The 21,003-nt window shown below is 50.3% G+C and overlaps 1 protein-coding gene and 1 pseudogene across 1 annotated transcript in view; one reads left to right on the top strand and one right to left on the bottom strand.

Moving 5' to 3' along the window:
- Positions 1–21,003, top strand: part of JPH3 (junctophilin 3) — a 91,821-nt gene that overhangs the window by 25,039 nt on the left and 45,779 nt on the right. Inside the window, exon 2 of the mRNA XM_016129436.2 lies at positions 11,407–12,184. Within this exon, the coding sequence (XP_015984922.2) occupies positions 11,407–12,184 (778 nt within the window). The remainder of the gene's footprint in view (positions 1–11,406; positions 12,185–21,003) is intronic.
- Positions 6,384–6,502, bottom strand: LOC118611652 (annotated as a pseudogene).

Here is a 21,003-nt window from a genome sequence, read left to right on the forward strand (position 1 = left end):
TGACGCTGTGGCGTGTAGTCAATAGCGTGTGCCGACTCCTCGGTGGTAACAAGTGCGCTGCACTAATGCAGGGAGACAGAAGCGTGTGTGTACCGGGCGGTAAGGGGGGCTACGGGGAATCTTGGTACTTTCCGCTCAATTTTTCTGTAACCCTAAAACTCTAAAAAGTAGTCTATTCTTTTATAAAAGCAAAAGAGTTTTGTTTTGTTTTTAAAGCCCTTCCTGTGATGAAAGATGTGGAGCATGGTGCGGGGGGCGGGAGGGAGGGTCAACCCCAAGATGCTAACCTGAAAATGGTGTTCCAGGTGGCACTTAGGTGCTGGTTGGTGCTGCCTCGTAAGCCTGGTCCCCCGCCCCAGCCTTAGAGACCCCCCCCCCCCACACACACAGGTAGTGGGTAGGGGAGGTGGGCACACCTGGACGGGCCCTCACGCCTCCTGAGTCCATGAGGCCATTCTCCCCTCTCACCTGGGCAGCACTGAGGATGGTGGTATTTGCCACTTCCTGCTGGGGTCTGCTTTGACCCTCACTCAGCTCCTGCTTCCTATCTAGTGTACTGTTCTCAGCAAGGGAATTGCTATCATCTGCCCGAGAGACCTATGGTCTCTCACGGTCACTTCTTGCCTTGAATCTGCATGTGTCTGAGGCCTTCCTTGGGAAGCTTCGCCCCTCTGCACCCCCTTGCCAGGAGACCACTGACCTGCCACTGCTGCCCCCTCTTCCTGGCTTTCCTCACCAGCCTTTGAAATACATAGGCTGGGTGTGCAATACCAGTGTCCTCTGAGGAGCAGGACTTCGCATGGATGCCCCAGTTCAGATCTCCACCCCCGCAAGGCGCAGACCCTCTCTGAGCTTTGGTTTCCACAGCTGGAAAAATAAAGATAACATCACTATTATGACAATTTTCTTGTGAAGGTGTCTTTCCTTCCATCCCCCTTTAAAGTTCTTATTCTTTATCAAGAAAGCATGTGCCCCTAGTTTAAGATGTCAGCTAGTGCTAAAAACAAAATAGTGCTTAGAACAAAAATCAGCAGGACCCTGGCCCCCTCCATCTGCTGAGACCCAGAACTAGAGCTGTGAACTCTTCCAGCTGTGTCTTCAGAAACTTAACCTCCAAGTTGCTGCACATATGAACTTAACTGCTTTCTCGGTTCACAGTCACTTTTAGCCATTACCTATTGACTTTCTACTATGGTAGATGAAGATTTCCAGTCCTTTAGAACCCTCTTCCTTTCCTTAACCATTCCAGTATTATGTCACAATTTTTTTTTTAACCATAGTTAGTTTTTTTCATTATTAAAAGACTAAGTATTGCTGACTATTGAGCCAAGTAAATGTCTGATTTTATATACTTTTTATGTACAACCTGAATTAATAATTGCCTCATTTTTTTTAATTGTATAGTTTTCTTTAAGTCACTGGTTAATTCTTTCTCCACCTCCCAAAATTTCAGGAAAATACAGTGCAGCTTTTCACGTAAACAGAGCCACCAGATTCTCTACAAATAATATATACATATTTTTAATATATTTGTATACTTTCCTTTATTGCTTTCTGGAAATTATATATATTTACCTCCCCACTCCATTTCCTCCTCTGCTTCCTGGAAATTCCCTTTACTTCTCCTGTATTGGATCTCCCTATGCCTTCCTCTTTCTGGTTTACTCCCTCATTTTGGTGGACCACATCCTATAGTATCTTCCTGAGAAAACAATGCATGGAAGTTATATAGCTTTTGTGGCTTTATTACTTGATTGATAAATTGGTTGTGTATAGAATTCTAGATTGAAAATCATTTTTGTTCAGAAATGGAGGGGAGCCCACTGACTTCTGGGTTATGGTGTTGCTATTGAGAACTCTCATGCCATTCTGATTCTCAGTTCTTTATGTGTATTTTTCTTTTTCTCTAGAGGTATTTGAGATATTTGTTCATTGGAGTTCTGAAATTTCACAATGCCGTGTTTTAGAATGGCAGTTTTCCTTTATTGTGTGGGGTATTATGAGGCCGTGCACCCTAGACACTCTTATTCTTCAATTCTGGGAAACTTCTCTATGTTATACCTTTGGTAATTTTCCTTCATTGATCTCTGAAACTTCTCATATATAAATTTGGGGATTTCCAGGTGACTTATGGATGACTTCAATATTCTTCTCACTCTCACTATTTTGTCCATCTCTCATTTTTGTTTTAGTTTTTCAAAGATTTTCTTGTATTTTTCTTCCAACTCATTTGCCAAAATTATTTTACCCATTATTCTTTTAATTTCCGGGAGCCCTCGTTCTCTGACTTCTCCTTTTTTAATTTGATTTGATTCTTTTCGTGGATACAGTGTCTGATCTACGGGCTTGATTTTTGGCTTCCTTGGTGTCTTTTTCCACACCTTGCATTTTTCATGATTCCCCCAAATTCTTTTTCCCCATTTGTATATTTTGGTCTCTCTCTTCCTGTTGAAGGCTTTCTCCAAATGTCTCATGACCCTTGGCTATTTGTTTATTAAACTAAGATGCCAAAAAGCTGATTAGAAGTTCTGTGTGTGGCAGCCTTCACTCCGGGCCCAGGTGTAAGAATACTGGCAGGACTGGCCAGGGGAGTGGGCAAGTCTTGGTTTAGAACCGAGGACTTCCTCCTAATACTCTTGTATCTGGTCCATGCCTCACCCCTCCCTCCTCTCTGTCTGGTGTCCCCTGGGCATAATTGTCTATTTCTCCAGAAACTTTCTTCCTATGTCCTATAGGAGGGAAGAAGACTCTTTTAAAATGTATTGTTTATATGTTCTCAGCAATCTGCATTTTCATCCGCTCTCTTGGTTTGTCCTAACTCATGCTTCTTATTGATACAGTTACTTCGCCTTGCTAGAGACCGAGAATCCTGTGCTCATTTGCTGGGGCTGCTACAGCAGAATATCACAGACTGGGGAGCTTGACTCAACAGATATCTATTGTCTCACGTTTCAAGGTGTTGGCAGGGTTGGGGTTTTTTTGAGGCCTTTCCTCGTGGCTTACAGATGGCCGCTCTCTTGCTGATCTTCACACAGTTGTCCCTCTGTGTGTATGCCCCTGATGTCACTTCTTATAGGAACATCAGTCGTATTGGGTTAGGGCCCACCCTGACGGCCTCTTTTTTTAATTGTGGTAAAATATACAACATGAAATTCATCATCTTAACCATCTTTAAATGTATAGTTCGCTGGTATTAAATATGTTCATAACGTTGTGCAGCTATCACCACCATCTATCCCCAGGAAGCTTTTCATCTTGTAAAACTGAAAGTCTCTACCCATCACACAATAATTCCCCATTCACCCTCCCCCTAACCCTTGGCACTATCTTCCCACTCTCTGTACTACTCTAAGTAGCTCATGTACGTGGAATCATAAAGTAATTGTCTTTTTTGTATCTGGCTTATTTTCCTTAGCATAATGTCCCCAAGTTCATTTGTGTTGTAGCATAGAATGGAATTTCTTTCCTTTTTAAAGCTGAATAATACACTGTTGTATGGATAGACACATTTGTTTTATCCATTTATCTGTCCATGGACACTTGAGTTGCTTGCACTTGTTCGCTGTTGTGAATAATGGTATGCAAATAGCTCATTGAGACTCCGCTTTCAATCTTTTGGGTATGTATCCAGAAGCGGAATTGCTGGATCACATTAAACATCTCTAATTTTTTGAGAAACTGCCAGACTTTCCTACAGCAGCTGAACCATTTTCTATTCCCATCAACAGTACATAGTTTCCTGTTTCTCCACAGCCTCTCCAGCACTTGGTGTTTCTTGTTTTTTGTTTGTTTGTTTTGTTTTGTTTTAGTAGCCATCCTAAGTGGGTGTGAGGTGGTACTGAGTATGGATTTGATTTGCATTTTCTCGTGATCAGTTGATGTTAAGTATCTTTTCATGTGCTCATTGCCTAACTGTCTCATTTTCCTTTAATCATCTCTTTAAAAACCCTGTCTCCAAATATAATTACATTTCTAGGGTCCTAGGGGTTAAGACTGAAACATATGGATTTGGAGGGGACACACTTCATGTTATAACAAATTCTAGTAGCTGTAACTCTTCATAGCCCAGCTAAAACAGATTTTCTTAAATGACATTTTCTGGTTTCGGTGATGATATGGTCACTCTTATATAGTCTTTTCTGAGAGCAATTTATCAAAAACCTTTTTAAAAATCTTCCTTTTGACCAAGCAATTTTATTCTAGGAATTTATCTGAAGGATATAACTTAACATTGTGTAGAAAGATTAGCTATCTAAAATATGGAATGACCTATAAAAAATATGGAATGATCCAAGAGGACAGGGTTGGCTTATAATTTATACAATAGGGGAACATTCGTGTATTAGACTAGTTGGAAACATTATTAATGTTATAGAAAAGATGGAGAGAGGTCCAGGATATGGTGTAAAGAAAGGAAGATTCCAGAACATAGTACGCCCACCTGCACTGTGATGCTGCTGCCCTGGCTCTGCTGCCCAGGAGCTGAGTGACCTTGAACTAGTCACTTTGCTGCCCGGTCTTCCTTTTCCACACCCCTCAGGAGAAGGATCACCTGAGGGCTGTGACAAGTAGCCATCCTGATTCTATAGGTCAGAGTTGGGGCCTGGGAATGTGTTTTTCTCCCTCTCTCTCATTTTTTAATATGAATGTAACAGGTGACTCATCTTCAGTGATGTTGAAAAGCAGTAGCTTCTTCATCAGTCATTTCAGAGTCCTGCCCAGGTTGGAGATTCTGGGGTTGGTTGACCCTTGTACTACAATATTGCTGTGGTGATGTTTTTAACTCTGGACCAAGCTCACTCTGCCACTTGTGTTCAGAAACTCTGGGAAAACCACTTCCTAGTTGAAGTGTGAGGCAAAAGAATTGATGAAGTACTTCTTGGCGCTTCTTTACACTGGTCAAACGGCCCCACTGCCCATTGTTGGTGGTAGTGGCTGGCACTAGGACCACCTTGCCTAGCTGGGATGCAGTGATGGAGGGGCCTCTGCCTCCCACCCCAGGTTCGAAGGGCAGCTGCAGGTGAGGCAGAAAGGTAGGGGTGCAGGGTGTTCAGTCCACCTGCAAAGAACGGGGCCCAGATCTTTGTAAATGCTGTCCATTACCCTCATGGGGAGATGCCATTCAATGTGGGGTCCGCATGGCCAAGCCTGACACGCGCCTAGAGCCTGTTGCTACAAGGGGTCCAGAGGCCATTGCTTTTGGCTGGGCATCTCCAAGTTGATGCTATTCCAGCCTTGGACTCTGGCATATCGTGAGGCTGCGTTTTCTATGAGGCTGGTCCTCTGGGGATGTGATACAGGCTTCAGAAACTCAGCTGATAGGTTAGGGTTGCAGAGGAGGAAAATAAGTGTGTGAGATGTACAGGGCTCTAGAGAGATGTGTATCACTTGGCAGAGCCGACTGTCCACTCCATTCGAGATGCCAGGAGCTGGATCTTAGCTAGCTGAGCAATGTGGGCCAAGCTAGCCATGTTGCTCTCTGGCTGCGGTTCTGTGTTTCAGATTCGGACCCTGGTGTTTCCTGGACCAGGCAACACTGGTGCCCACACAAGCCAGGTGCTGTGCCAATTGCTGGAATTACAGTCTAGTGGACCTCAGAGTGGGATCCCCTAAGCACAGCACTGGCCTCACCTGGGAGCTCATTAGGAATGCATATTCCTGGGCTGCACTCACCTCCCCTCTGCCCCTGGGTCAGAAATTTGGGTTTTAACATGCCTAGTAGGGGATGCTGATTCTGTTGAAGTGTGAGACCCACTGGTGGTCTTGTCTCGTCTGCTCTTCTCTACTGTCTGTATCATTCTAGTCCGTGTTGACGGGTGAGGTTCAGAGAGGTTCGTTTCCTCACCCGAGCCCACTCGGAGCTCCTGTTGTCTCCTCGCGGAGCTGCCCTGCATTCTCTCCTGCCCTGTACCACCCTGTGCTGTGGAGCCGCCCAGGCCAAAACACTTTGGAGAGTGTTTTTGTATATCCAAATCCATTTTCTTACTGACGTCAGTTATGAAATCGAATATGTTAACACTGTGGGCAAAAATGCAAATATGAGACTGCAAACTCTGGGCAGGGAAGGCTTAGCCTTCCCCGACATGCCTAGTGCTCGATGTGCGTGTGTTACAGAATTTGAACCTAGTAGGTAGGTACGGTTATCCCCATTTCACAGGTGAATAAATCTGAGGTCTGAGAAGTGAAGTGAGGTCCCCCAGTTGTGGGCTCCATGCTCCCAAAGCTCCAACACCTCCAGGTGGGCCTTCCCAACAAGACCCCGTCAGCCACAGGGGTTTATTTTGTTTGTTTGTTTGTTTGTTTATTTGGTGAGGCAACCCTTGGTTGACCTCACAGATTGCAAGGACCTTGTCAATTTATAATCCCTTATTCTTTTTTTTTTATACCTATAGCACCTGGTCTTCCTAGGTGGTCTCCCATCCAAGTACTAACCAGACTCAAACCTGCTTAGCTTCTGAGATCAGATGGGATCAGGCTTGTTCAGGGTAGCATGGCTGTAGACCACAGCAGTTTGTTTAAAGCCCATATCCCTGACTGTACTTTCAAACGCCCCTAGAACTTGATCTGCTCTTCTTTTATTCTAGTTTTGGCAATTTGAAATTCCTTGTGTATAATTTTTTCACTGTGCTTCCATTCATTTCTCAGTTACCAATCATATCTATTTTGAAAAATTGGTATGAAATTCACATAATGTAAAACTTACCATTTTAAAGTGAACAATTCAGTGGCATCTAACACGTTCACAATGTTGTGCAACCACCACCTCTAGTTCCAAACCATTTTCATCATCTCGAAGGAGACCCCATCCTCATCTGCCGTCACTCCCATTCCTCCTCCCCCAGCCCTGGCAACTGCCAGTCGGCTTCGTCTCTGTGGATTTGCCCGTTCAGGACAAGAAGTGATGTACATGTTTTTAAATGAGGCCTTTATGTACAGGTTCTTTCTCCTTACTGGTCACCCTTCCTGGGCCCTGTGTGCACATTATGACCCTCTGCAGTGTCAGCTAATCCACAAGGGATCTCCAGAGTCACAGAACTCAGGAATAAGTTGCTAAGTGGTTGCCCTTGCTTCACTGATATGGAAGCTGAGGCTCAGAGAGGCTGTGGTTTGTCCTGGTCACTGAGCTTTTCAAGGATACGGTTGGGCGGCTTGTGGAAAGCCAGGGGGGCAGAACATGGGAGCCAGGGAGAGTGCGAGAGACACCAAATCCCGAATCTGGAACCTTTGTTCCACCCACTCTGTCACTCAGAACATGCTAATGTTTGCCTTTGGTCTTTTATATGATATATACTCTGTGCTCCCAGGTCTGGGAGGCAGGAATGATGATATCCAGCTGGTGGGATTGTTGTGTGGTTCAGTGATCTGGCACAGAGAGACCCGCATCCTGACACTTCCCCTTTATCGCCTCTTTTTCTGAGGGAGGAAAGGTAGGAGCTTTGAGGGGCCTGCCTGCAAATCTCTCAGGATTCAGAGGTGTGGGTCCAGCCTGGCAGCTCTCCAGGACTGAGTAGGCAGAAGAGCACTAGGTACAGGACTGAGATTAGCGTTGGGTGGGGGAGGAGGAAGAGGTGGTGCGGTGGGGGAGGATGGTGAGCCCTGGATTTAGGCTCTGCCTCAAGTGATAGCCCTGGGTTCAAATCCCACCCTTTCTACCTTCTGGCTGTGTTTGCTTTGGGTGGGCCACAGCCCCTCTCTGAGCCTCAGTTTCCTTAAGTATGTCCCATTTACTAAAAAATTATTAGTTCATATGACACTCAGATTAACTGTGTATCCTGTGTTTTATATGACGACCCCATCCGCAAGTAGGAGGGGCAGTAAGCCAGGGGTGAACTTTGGGGATGAGAGTCCCTACAATGGCATCTTGTTCCCCGGTTTGAGGGGGCCACAGGAAGGCCTCTGTCCAGGCAGCAGTCTGGGCTTCTTAAAGAGCCAGCTTCCTTAAAGGACCACTCCATGCCCAAGTCAGAGGGTGCAGAGTTATCAGACTTTAGAGCCTAGTCCCAGTATCTTTCTCACAACCCTGGGCTGATACAAATCTTGGGGTCTCTGCCCAGCGTGGGCCACACTAGGAGAATGCTGAGCGGCACAGAATCAGCCCCTGCCTTTGCTTGCTCCTCTACAACTGTCCCTCACTTACAGCTAGGTTGGCTCACTTGGGGAGGGCATGCAGTGAACACTGTGGGGCATGCAGGTACACAGCCTCCTGGGGGAGAAGGTGCCCACTGCCCAGCACAGGCCACCGTGACCGGAAGCAGGAGAGCCCTTGGTCAGGGCAGGGTGAGAGGAGGGACGAGTGTGCTTGGCGTTTCCCCAAAGTCACAGGTACCTTCCAGTGTTGATGGCAGCGAGCCTACTCTCTGCCTTAGCTGCCTTACCCAGTAGCCCCTGGCCCCAGTTTTTGGGATTTGGAAGTCAAATTCTGTGGTGATCCCTCAACAATTAGGTTGGAGACAGTGTCCAGCTGAGTCTACCACCTCCTGTCCCCTCCCCGCCCATCTTCCCTCCTGTGCCCCCTCCCCCAACAAATCAGGTTCACAAGGTCGCTGGTGCCAGGCTCTGCTCCTAGAAAACACCTGGGCCGTGGGGCACTTTTTAAATGGACAGGCTGCTTTCTGCTATAGCAGAGGGCTCTCAGGTTTTTTGTCGTCAGGGCCCAGGCCAATTCTGGGCCATTTGTACATCATCTTCACAGTGCTGGGCACATGTCAGGTGGAAAATGAGCTGTCTAGAACATGAAGCCCGTTCCCCTAGGGAGCTTGTGAGCTGGCTGAGCAGGGAAGGTGCATTCCGAAACCCTGGAAGCGCCCGGGCGCGCTCCTGAGTCCGTGCATGTAATTTTGGACACGGTCCCCGATGCAGTGGGTCCTGGGTGGGGAGTCCGGTGGGCTAGTGTGCTCTAAGCCAGGGGTCTCCAACCTCCGGGGACCGGTACCGGTCTGTGGTGTGTTATGAGCTGGGCCACACGGCAGTAGGTGAGCAGCACAAGCAAGTGAAGCTTCATCTGTATTTGCAGCTGCTCCCCAGTGCTAGCTTCACCACCTCAGCTCCACCTCAGATCGTCAGGTATTAGATTATCACAGGAGCACCAGTCCCTGGTGCCAAAAAGGTTGGGGACCGCTGCTCTAAGCTGTGGCTGAGATGGAGGTGTGAGCAGGGTGGGGTTGGGTGGGATTGAATGGTAAAAGTGGGGATTCTGAGTAAAGACAGGCTGTGTGGATGAGGTCTCAGAGACAGAAAAGCCCATGAGAAGTCAGGGCCGGTTCTGACTTGGGGGGGGGGGGTGATGGCAGCAGGGAATGTTGACAAATCAGTGACTGAGATCATTTGAGATGATGTGTTTGGATCCCACACTTAGTTTAGATTTCCCTCTAGTGCAGGGCATGAAAATGAAGATGGCCCGAGTGGAACACAGTAGGGAGTAGTGGGGAGTGGGGCAAAGTGGATGGGGCATGCATACTTCAGCTGCCAGACTCCAGTCCTTTTAGCCATCTGAATATAAAGATCCTGGCTTGTCAGAGCTCGTAATTTTTAGGAGAGTCAAGAGATTTGAACTTTTATGTGGAAGCTCTTGATTTTGAAATGTTGACAATTCCAATTTTTTATAAAAATGCTGTGTGAGACAAGTAAAACCTGTGTATTGGCAAGTTTTAGCCTCTGAGCCTCTGGTTTGCAACCGCTGTTACAGGGACTTGGAATAGTGATGTGACGGATTCTGCTCCCACCTCTCCACCCCCGTTCTCACCCCAAAGCCCTTACCAGGTGGAGTGTCCCCTCAGGGATGCCTTGCTAAGCCTGGTAATAACTCTAAGAACGTGAAAGACAGATGTAGGTTGAGGCTTACTTCATGTCAGCACTAGAGTGATTTAATTCTCACACCAACCTGTCTATGAGGAATTTTAGATTCTTCTATTATAAATGAGGAAACTGAGGGTCGCAGAGGTCCAGAAACTTGCCTAAAGTCACGCAGTCAATAAGTAAAGTAAGAATATGAGCTGACCTTTTTTCCTTTTTATTTTTTCTAGTAAGATATAGATAGATATATAAAAGTGGATAAAACGGCAAATTTTGTGTTAAGAGCGCAGTTCACTGGCATTGATTGCATTCACAGTGTTATGCAACCATCACCTCTATTTTCAAAACTTTTCCATCACTTCAAACAGAAACTGTTTCCACTGAACACCAACTCCCCATTTCTCCCGCCCACCCCCAGTCCCTGGCAATTACCCTTCTACTTTCTGTCTTTATGACTTTAACTGTTCTAGACACCTCATTAAATAGACTCATACAGTATTTGTCCTTTTGTGACTGGCTTATTTCACTCAGCATAATGTCCTCAAGTTTCATCTATGTTGTAGCATGTGCCAGAATTCCTTCCCTCTTTATTTTTTTATTTTTCCCCCTCTTTTTAATCACCACCCCTCCCCCACCCCCGACAACATCCACCCCTGACCTATGGATGTTGCCATTTCTCCTTAAGAGCTGGATCTCGAAGGTGGGGTGTTTCCTCCCACACACTTGCGGTGCATACCTGGGGCCTGGTGCACTGGGGGGGGGGGGCGCAGGGTGGGGGGGAGCTGGCGCACCCAGGGCGTCATCTGTGGTTACACCTGGGGCATGAACCCAGGACCTTCTGCGTGTAAAGCAGACATGTTAACCACTGCACTATGGAGCCACCTCTCCCTCCCTTTTTAGAGCCGAATAATATTGTATGGATAGACCCCATTTAATTAATCCATTCATGCATCAACGGACACCTGAGTTAGCTATTGTGAATATTGCTACTATGAACATGGGTGTGCAAATATCTCTTCCAGTACCCGCTTTTGATTTTGGGGGGATATCAGGTCTGCCAACTTCCATGCATTAAGGTCCCCAAGCACTCAAGGGCCCCATGCAGTTAAGGTGCCCCACCAAGTGCTCTTTAAACTCTTCTTGGATACCTCCAGCAATGGGTAACTTACTGCCTCCCAAGGCAGCCTCTTCGCTATCCGGCTTGTAGCCCAGATCTGTGTCCCTGTAGCTGCCACTCACTCAGGATGTGCTTCTTCTCTCTTCTTCACGATGCCCCTCCCTGGTCTTCTCGGGGTTGGCCTTATGCCCACATGCAGGGGGAGCTCTCCAGTTCACTCTTGACTGTGTGCTTCTGACTAGACATGGCAGACTCAGGCCTCCTTTCCCCCTCCCCAACTTCTAAGAGAACAAAATACAGCCGTGGGGAACAGGATTGAAGTGTCTTTAAAAATGACCAGTGATATAAACTAAAAATGCACCATGGTCTGTCTGTCTCACTGTTAACTTCACCTAGTTGCCCCAACACAGAGGACCATGGAGGCTCCGGCCACCGCATAAAGTGCCCCTCCTTCGTCACTCTCCGGGGCGCTCACCCTCTCTCCCTTGTCTCTGCAGGGACCTACCAGGGCCAGTGGGTCGGTGGCATGCGCCAAGGCTATGGTGTGCGGCAGAGTGTCCCCTACGGCATGGCGGCGGTCATCCGCTCACCCCTGAGGACGTCCATCAACTCTCTGCGCAGTGAGCACACCAATGGCGCGGCGCTGCACCCCGACGCCTCCCCGGCGGTGGCGGGCTCCCCGGCTGTGTCCCGAGGGGGCTTCGTGCTCGTGGCCCACAGCGACTCCGAGATCCTCAAGAGCAAGAAGAAGGGGCTGTTCCGGCGCTCGCTGCTCAGCGGGTTGAAGCTGCGCAAGTCGGAGTCCAAGAGCAGCCTGGCCAGCCAGCGCAGCAAGCAGAGCTCGTTCCGCAGCGAGGCCGGCATGAGCACTGTCAGCTCCACGGCCAGCGACATCCACTCCACCATCAGCCTCGGCGAGGGCGAGGCCGAGCTGTCGGTCATCGAGGACGACATCGACGCCACCACCACCGAGACCTACGTGGGCGAGTGGAAGAACGACAAGCGGGCGGGCTTCGGCGTGAGCCAGCGCTCCGACGGGCTCAAGTACGAGGGCGAGTGGGCCAGCAACCGGCGGCACGGCTACGGCTGCATGACCTTCCCCGACGGCACCAAGGAGGAGGGCAAGTACAAGCAGAACATCCTCGTGAGCGGCAAGCGCAAGAACCTCATTCCGCTGCGCGCCAGCAAGATCCGGGAGAAGGTGGACCGGGCCGTGGAGGCGGCGGAGCGGGCGGCCACGATCGCCAAGCAGAAGGCGGAGATCGCCGCCTCCAGGTAGGAGGGCGAACGGAGCGGGCACAGGGTGGCGTGATGCGTCTGGGTCTCTGGGCCAGGCCCACCTGCTTAATCATGCTGCCGAGTCCGAGGAGGCCCGCACTGGTGTTTTTCAAACTATGCTGCCTGGAAGCCTGGGGTTCCTCAGAGGGTCTCAGCAGTAAGGAAAGGAAATGATTGACCTAAGGAGATTCTGGCTTCTACAGCTTCTTTTCAAACAGCGCAATATCACTTTTGTCTGTTTTATCTGTATTTAACATAAAATATTGATGGATAAAGAAGGTAGGCTGTTCTGGTGGTAAAATGCGTAGAACAGCTGCCGGCTTAAGACACAGGTGCGATACCCCACAGCTGCACTCTCAGGTGGGCGTGGAGTGCCCAGCATTGCTGGGGCGGGGAGGAGGGTGAAAGCTGCCTTGTGGCCCAGATTGTCCATGGGTCTGGGAGATGCCACCAACTGGACAGATCGGCTGTGGGCGCTGGGCAAGACTTGGTGCTGTGAGCCAACAGCTGTTCTAACAGGATGCAGGACTTACTGAGTTTATAGTCAGCGGGGCCTCTGGGCCCTAAGCAGCAGGTCCAGAGTTGACTGTGGTTTGGTGCCATGTTGGATTTTGAGGTATCCTTGGTGTTGGTTGGGGGCTTCGGAGCTGGAAGGGGGGCCCCAGAGTCTGGCTCCCTGGTAGCTGCAGAGCTAAGCATGTGAGCCCCAGTCTGGTCCAGGCCTCATACAGCAGGAACATGGCACATGCCTGCTGCAGATTGAGGGAAGGTGTCCTGTTGAAAGCCAAGCGCCCTCCCCTGCAAGTGACCATGCTCCTGAGTTCTAAAGGAACAATTCCTGACTGAGTTAACCAGGAGCTTCCGCCCCCTGGCTACTTTCCCAGGTCAAAGTAGGGCCCTTGGAGTCTTTTCTGGGAGGCCTGGGGCTTGGGCCAGGGGTCTAGGGGCTGCTTTAGGTCCTTCAGGCTGCCCAGTCAGGAGGTTTCTAGGAGGACAGACCCCAGTGTCTTTCTGGATGATTCTGTATTTTCAGCCAGGGGCAGGCTGGGAGTTATTCCAGGAGCGCTCCCAGCTCAGTTAGGCTCAGGCCTTCCTAACCTTGTCACTTAATTAAAATTTTAGCCCATTTGGTTCTAGTTTTCAATAACTTTTGAACCACAGTGAAAGAACAAAAATGGTACCTGTAGTTTGTTGGCAGAATATCTGCCACTCACAGCATCTGAGGTTTTAGAGGGAAACGAAATCCATTCCGAGAAGCCGAAAGAAAAATGACGTTACTACCTGAAACCGAGGTCCAAATTTGCTGTTTGCACCCTCTCTATTCCCCCAGAAATGATCGGTCATGGAAATAATTAGGGCCCACATTTATGACTACTCTCACTTGGTATTTTAAGATCAAATTAGGTTTAATTATCATTTTCATTATAAATGTAATACTTGTTCCATATAGAAAAATTGGAGAATAGAATAGACTGTAAAAGGTCTGGTCTTATATGCCACCAGAGACTCTTGTTGGCATTTTGGCATATTTCCTTCCTTTCAATGTTTATTTTGTATTACGTTTGGTTGTTTTGTTGACCTTAGTGGACAAGAGGCAGCTTACAGGGCGGGACACAGTATGGTATTATTAGAGATTTGGGGTGCTTGTGACAGCTCCCATCTGGCCTGCAGCTTAGTTCTCGGCCAAGGGTCTGAGAGGCAGAAGCACAAGGATTCAGTGGACAGTCTTCCACAGAACCAACTTTATTTCCGAGTCCAATGACCAAGTGAACTTCTTAGGACTGAGGAGTTTTCTGACAAATCCCTCGGAAATTGGGAGGATGCTGGTTCCCATTAAGAAGCCAAGGTGGCAGTGTGAGCAGAGCTCAGTCAGCACACCCAGGGAGCTCCACCCAGGAAGATTTTCAGTCTTTCTGAGCCTTAGTTTTCTCACCTATGAAACTGAAGTAATGGTGCCTGCCTGCCATGAAGGCCTGAGAACTGGGGTGAGGACAGCGGCATCCTGGGCCTGGCGCTTCCCTGCCCCACTGGGTAGGACGGGAGTGTGGGGTGTTTTGAAGGCTGGCCCATGAGCAGTGTGGACCAGAGCAGGCCAGTGCACCGCGCCAGGAGGGTAAGAGAGGCACTAAGAACTTGGGGCAGCTCAGGACCTGTGGAGCATTGCACAGCCAGCCCTGGCGCATCCACGTTTCCTGAGGAGGAGTATTACTTACTGGAGGGAGGGACAAGAGAGGGAGGGTTGAGGGACTGGTCAGTGTGAAACTGAGAGGATTGAGTCTCGTCACAGATGTGACAGGTGTCTGGGCAGGTGCTTGGGGAACAGTAAAGTGGGTTCCTGCTTGCGCGTCCCTGCCACATTGGGGGCTTTGGAGTCCAGCCCCTTCATGAGAATGGGACGGGCTGACCGAAGTGTCCCACTCTGTCCACTCACACATTTACATATATCCCACATGCACTCATTCACAAGTGCACACATTCATAGCACATTCACATACATGCAACTCATTCATGTTCGCATACACAACTCAGACACACGCGCATACATTTAGACACACACACGTACACAAACATACATGGAAACGGGCACTGTGGGAAGGGGTGATGTAGAGCCTGGGCCTGGGCAGCGCTGCGGGGAATGTAGCCCCTTCGACCCCTCCATCTCCTCCTGGGTGTGTCTCCCAGGTCACGGGAACATTTGAAGTCACGGAATCTTGCATTTTAAATGTGTCTGACAGGAGGGCGTACCTCAGGCGGGATCTGGAACCGCTTTTGAGTCTGGGCTCATAGAGCCTGCAAACTCACGACCAGCCTGGGCTCAGCACTGCTGTCACTGGGGGAAGGTGCTTACTCTTTCTGGGCCAGTAAGGATGGGACGGAATGACATGCAGCGGCCTCAGCTTGTGTGGGGCCTGATGTGCTCTGTTGTCTCCCTGCTACGCTCCCTTGAGCCATATGAGCCCCTTCCCACCTCCAGCCCATGGCCTTGCAGGGAGGTGGGCATGTCTGAACATCCGCAGGTGTGACCCAGCCATACTGGCCTCCTGGTGCCTGTGTCACCCCTCGGAGGCAGGTGGTGACAGTGTCCTTGGTTACCATGATGAGATTTGTTGCCTGGAATGAGAATGAACTACATTCGAGGCTACAGGCAGAGCTGCCTGTCTTGTACTTTCTCAATGAGCTTAGATTTGGGGGAAGGGGAGAGGAGGGAACCAAGGCCATGTCCTCGAGAATGAAGCCAGCAGATGGACGACTGGGTCAGTACCCCAAAACCCCCGAGGCCCACCCTCCACCGGAGCATGAAAGTGGCCATGGCAGCCTTGTGGGGCTGCAGAGTAGCTGGCCCCGGGTGGATTCCAGTCACTGTCACGGCCAAGAGACGGCCAGGCAGCGAGGGAGCTATGGCCAGCTGGGCACGGGTTACTGAGCTGAGTCAGAGAGAAACGGTTTGTTGTGTCCTCATCAGAGCACGCAGGGCCTTCTGCAAGGAGGGGACGCAGGCTTTCCTGGAAAACAGGGGTTGTGCCGAGCTCGAGTCTGAGAGGTGATCCAATTCTCTCCATTTCACAGAATAAACCCAGGTTCACAGCGGCGAAGGGCCAGGGACCGGCCACACAGCTAGGGGGGATCTGTGATTCCTCCCGGGATCAGTGTCTGCAGCGGTTCTTAGCCCCACCCCCCTCACGTGGGCTGGAATCGTCTGGGCTGCTCGGGCACGTGCTGGCCACCCTGAGATGCTGATTCCTTTCTGGGAGGCCGCCTGGGCTGCACAGCCCTCAGATTTCTCTAGGGGATTCACAGGTGCCCTCAGGACCCTCCCGAAGTGCAAAACGCAGATGGCCGGGCCCCACACCCAGAGCTCCTGGTTCGGCAGGTCTGAGTGGGGCCTGAGAGCCTGCATGCCTGAGGAGCCTCCGAGATGATGGCACTACTTGTTTGGGAACCGCCGCTCTTCTCTCAGGAGGCCACGGGGAGAAGAGATGCTTGTAGACGTACCTGCGACAAGAGCAGAGGGGGAGGGCGCCCTGACAGGGCCTTCCGCGAGGGGAAAGTGTACCAGGTAGGTTGGCCTGGGCGAGACAAGACCAGAGCAGGTTCTGCACCCTTCACCCGTGACTTCCTCCTGCAGGCTTCTCTTCACCCTCTCATGATCTCCCATTAGTGGTGGGGTGTGACGGGCTCCATTCTGCCTTGTTGCCTAACAGTCCCAGCCAAGTGGAAAACTTGGGGGTTGTGCTCTCAGTGAATTTGTTTTAAGCAGCTTGTATTCTACTGGACCACAGTATATACCTCTCCTGCCCTCATATACTTGGGACACTTGTACAAAGTGTCCTCTACCTGGATAGCACATCTATGTCACCCTAACCTCGTCTGTGCAGACATAACTAGTCAATCACAGTGCTCCTAGTTGCTGGCCTGGAAGACGAAACCTAATGGCCATCATCTGTTGCTCACCTGAGGTCTTGGTCTTTCCAAGAACCAGCCTGTGGTCTGGTTGAGAATCAAAATGTAAACCTGTCACCTGCTAGAGACAAAAGAGCCATAGAGAACACCTAGCCCCAAGATTGTCATACCTGAACTTTCAGTTGCGGAGACAACCCTTTGTCAAACAAACTCTTATAGCTCCCAAGGGTATAAACCAGATAAAGGTGCTGGTCGGAGCTGAGGTGGGGGTGAGACAGGGCAGACTATAGGCTGCTTGCCCTTCTCCTTTCCCCGCTTCCTGTGGGGTCCCCGGGATGCTTCAGAATCCTGGGTTGATGGCTTATGCTTGAGATGTCTGACACTGCATCCTGTGCCCTGGGAAAGAGTGCCGGGATCGACTAGCTATGTCTGCCCAGGGCAAGAGTACGGAGAGTTCTGAACCACATGAAGCTCATGACTGACTGAACCCTACAGACTCTGCGAGAGTCACATGGGTATCTGGTGGTGTTTCTTTTGCTCTGTGATTTATCTCAAGTAAAGGTTTCTGTGAAGAGATGTCGAAGGGTTTTGCAAAGTCGTAAAGAGCTGAGAGGAGGAGGTATTTATTATCATGTATTGATTCTATTCTATTAAAGCATGGCCACCCCCAAGCCAGGGGTTTGCAGTTGAGTCCTCAGCACCTGGGACAGTACGTGGCTCAACAGCACAGTGTCTGCACAAAAGCTATGTTGTGAATGAATGAATGAATGAATGAATGAATGAATGAATAACTGCTTAGGCCCTACTTTTTTTCATTGCCAGGGGCACTGGCCACTTCCTTTGATTCTGGGGACCCAGAGGCGTGGTGGTGGCTGTGGCCACCTTAAGGCAAGGGATGACTCACGAGGAGCAGAGGCTGCCACAACTGAGTAATCAGTTCTTTCCAAGGGGACCACAGGACCCTGCATGCCCCTTGGCGCCCACAGATTCTCAAGGGTACAAGGTGGACCCTCCTGGGTCTAGCATCGCAGTGTCTTTGGGGAAAATTCACAGGAGAGAGAATTGTGTGCTCCTGAGGTTTGGTCTGGTGTCACAGTGCCTGGGCCCTGACATCCCACAGACGTGGTCTGGGTCCTGACTGTGGGCAGGTCACTGACTCTACAGATGGCAGTTGAGATTAAATTCCCCTTGGGGTCCTCGTTCTGAGGACCACACAAGATGGTGCGTGTGCAACATGTAGCACAGCGCCCAGGCACGGGGGTGTTTGCGAAGGCGAGAATGAGAACTGTGTGCAACACACACGCACGCCCAAAGACCACCTCAGGGGACTCTGCTGGCTGGGCGGGGGGACGCATAGCCAGAACACATTGGGCAGGACGATGCCCCGAATGCTCCGTGTCCCCGCTCCCTACTTCTTGGCCTGGCTTCTCTCTGGCACTCAACCTGCAGCCTGGTGCTTGGAGCCAGCTCTCTGCTTCCTGGGAGTGCCTGCTGTGCTTGGTCGTGAGGAGGAGGAGGCAAGTAGGGATGGCTGTGTTTATCCAGATCTCTTGTTCCCCCTGGGAGGAGCCCTGGTGAGACATGGCTGTGTGACGCTGGGCTGGGAGGCCCTGGGGTGCAGAGGGCATCCATCTGTCCTGGTGGGGGTAGGAGCCTTCCTGGAGGTGGCCAGGCGGATGAGGGCCCCTGTTCCTGTGCACTGAGGTGGTTGTCATGGCGGTTAATAGGGCTGTGGCAACAGGCCCATATGCTGGCTGTCAGCTGATGCACTGTCTTGTGACGCTTTGCTGACTGAGCAAAATCATAGGCAGGTGAAACAGGAGGGACCTTGATAGGCATTTAGATGGGAGATGACAAATTCTTGACACATTGGCAGCAATTCCTCCCTCCTGCACCCACAGCAGACATGGCTAATTGATTGCCGCACTCAGAATCTTCATGCCAGGCAATGAGGCCCTTTCCACCTTCCAGCGCGGTGGGAAAGTGGGCCACTTGCGTAGTGTGGCCAGGAGCCAGACCCCCTATTTATAAGGCAGTGTCTGGGTCTCAGTCAGGCAGTAGCCCGGTCAAGATGAGACCTCACATAGGGGCACTGCCTCCTGCCCTGCTCCTTCTCTTGGCCCCTTCAGACCTGGACCAAATTCAGGGACCCTTGATGGGGAATATGGGGGTGCTGGCTGTCTCCCTTGAAATTCTCCCCAGATACAGTGCCACCTCTGGGACCAGAAAGATTTGGCATACATACCATGGGTGCGGCTTGCTCAGCTAGAGGCTTCCAAATGCCCAACTGCTTTTTGAGCGCCTGCTGTATGCCTGGCCCGAGCTGATATCTCTGCTGCTGGGTCAGGGCACCCTGCCTGTTCGCTGTCAGCTGTCTGCAGTGGCTCCACTGCTCCTGTGAGCTATAGATCTACTTACTCTAGGCTGGTCCCAGAGCCCAGGCCAGGAGACGTGCAGAGAGCCCCCTGGGGTCCAGGCCGGAGTGTAAATTAGCAGCCAGGAGATTGCCTAGGGCTTTCTGACTGGGGTATCTCTGCATCTTAAAACAAACTCTTGAGGATCTGAAATTGGAGGAGTGATATTTTTAGTTTTAAAAAACTATTATTAAAATGATAATAGATTCTTATAAAAATATTAAAACAAACATATTGATATAAAGTAAGCATCTCACCTCCTGCTCATCTTCTTACAGGGAATTGCCGTTTTTTAGACTTTTTTCAATGCATATGCAGATATGTGCGTCACACTTACTTGATTTCTTGTTACAGTAATGGAATTGTACTGTCTGTGTTGTTTTGTAGCTTGTTTTCCTTTTCTCCTTACTCATATCAAGGACATCTTTCCATGTCAGCATATCCAGACCCATGCGTTCCTCTAATGGCTACCTAATGTTCATGACATGGATGTACTATATCGGTCCAACCTTTATTAATGAATGTTTTCGATGTGTCTCATCTTTCAGTCTCACAAACAAGGCAGCAGAGACTGTCCTTGCCCACCCACCTTTGCTTATGGCGTGGGCATGTCTGTACTGTGATCCCAGAGCCGGCGCTGCTGGCTGAGAGATGGCGCATCTAAAGTCTGTGGGAGATACGGCCACATCACCTAGCAAAAAAGCTGCACTGATTAACCTTGGCTGGGAGGAAAGGCTGCAGGAGGAGGTGGTGGGGTGGCCTTGACTGACTGCTATGTCACTGAGGGGTTTCTCTCCGAGGCAAGTTGATAATGGCCCCCAAAAAGGTCCACGTCCTAATCCCTGGAACCTGTGGATATGTGACCTTCCATGGCAAAAGGGACTTCGCAGGTGTGATAAAATTAAGGATTTTGAGATGAGAGGATGATGCAGGATTATCTGGGAGGGGGCGGGGGTCAGTGTAATCACAAGGATCCTTATTAGAAGAAGACCAGAGGGTCAGAATCAGAGAAGGAACTGGGATGATAGAAGCAAAGTTTGGAGCAATGTGGCCACAAGCTAAGAATAAGGGCGATCTCTAGAAGCTGGGACAGGTGAAGAAGCAGATTCTCCCCTGGAGCTTCCAGAAGGAACCAGCCCTGCCAACACCTTGATTTCAGCCCTGGTAGATTCATTTTGGACTTCTGACCTCCATGTGTTGCTTGAAGCCACTGAGCATGTGGGGATTTGCTACCGCTCCACAGGAAACCCATGCACTCCCCGTTCTGGCTGAGCGCAGGACACGTGACCCCAGCGTTCCCTGGTGTGGCCCTCCGGGATGGGCATGCCCATCTTCTTCCTGTCCCACCAGTTGGCAGCCACACTCGCGGGCCCTGTGGAGTTGGGCTCTGTGCAGGGTACGTGCAGCTTCCTGTCTCCGGGGGAGGGCCAGCCACATGCCACATGGGTGACAGCCATCTGTTCCAGCTCTGCCCTCCCAACATGAAAAAAAAAACAAAAAAAAACAAAAAACCACCATCAACAACAAAAAACCACGGAGGAGAGACTAGGGAGTAGGTGAACAGTCCTGGGAAATGACCCGCTTCAGGGCCAGCCGAGGGCTTGCTGCGGGGGCCAGGGCTGGGGGGTGGGGTGGAGCTGCTGCCCCAGGGCCATGTGTGCCCACAAACTTGGGTTCTATCCCAGAGATCCAGGAACTCTTGACCTTGGGCCAGTGTCTTGTGTCTCTGTGGTGCTTCCTAGGGGCTGTCAGGTGTCAGGGGCTTGGGACTTGAGCAACCAGCTCCTGCCCCCATCTCTACTACCTCTGGTTCTCGCCGCACAGTGTCATCCTCAAGCACGGGGTCAGGGGATGCCGGCTGTCGGATGCGATTAGGATCATCGCCCACTTTACTCCATGCCACTTGTCAGACAGAACACACACAGCCTCTGACTCACCCACAGGCAGCTTTTCCACCTGGCACTTGGAAGGCACCTTGGATGACGTAAGGAGACAGAGCTG

The sequence above is a fragment of the Rousettus aegyptiacus genome, unplaced genomic scaffold (assembly GCF_014176215.1).
Source record: "Rousettus aegyptiacus isolate mRouAeg1 unplaced genomic scaffold, mRouAeg1.p scaffold_m13_p_14, whole genome shotgun sequence".
NCBI lineage: Eukaryota > Metazoa > Chordata > Mammalia > Chiroptera > Pteropodidae > Rousettus > Rousettus aegyptiacus.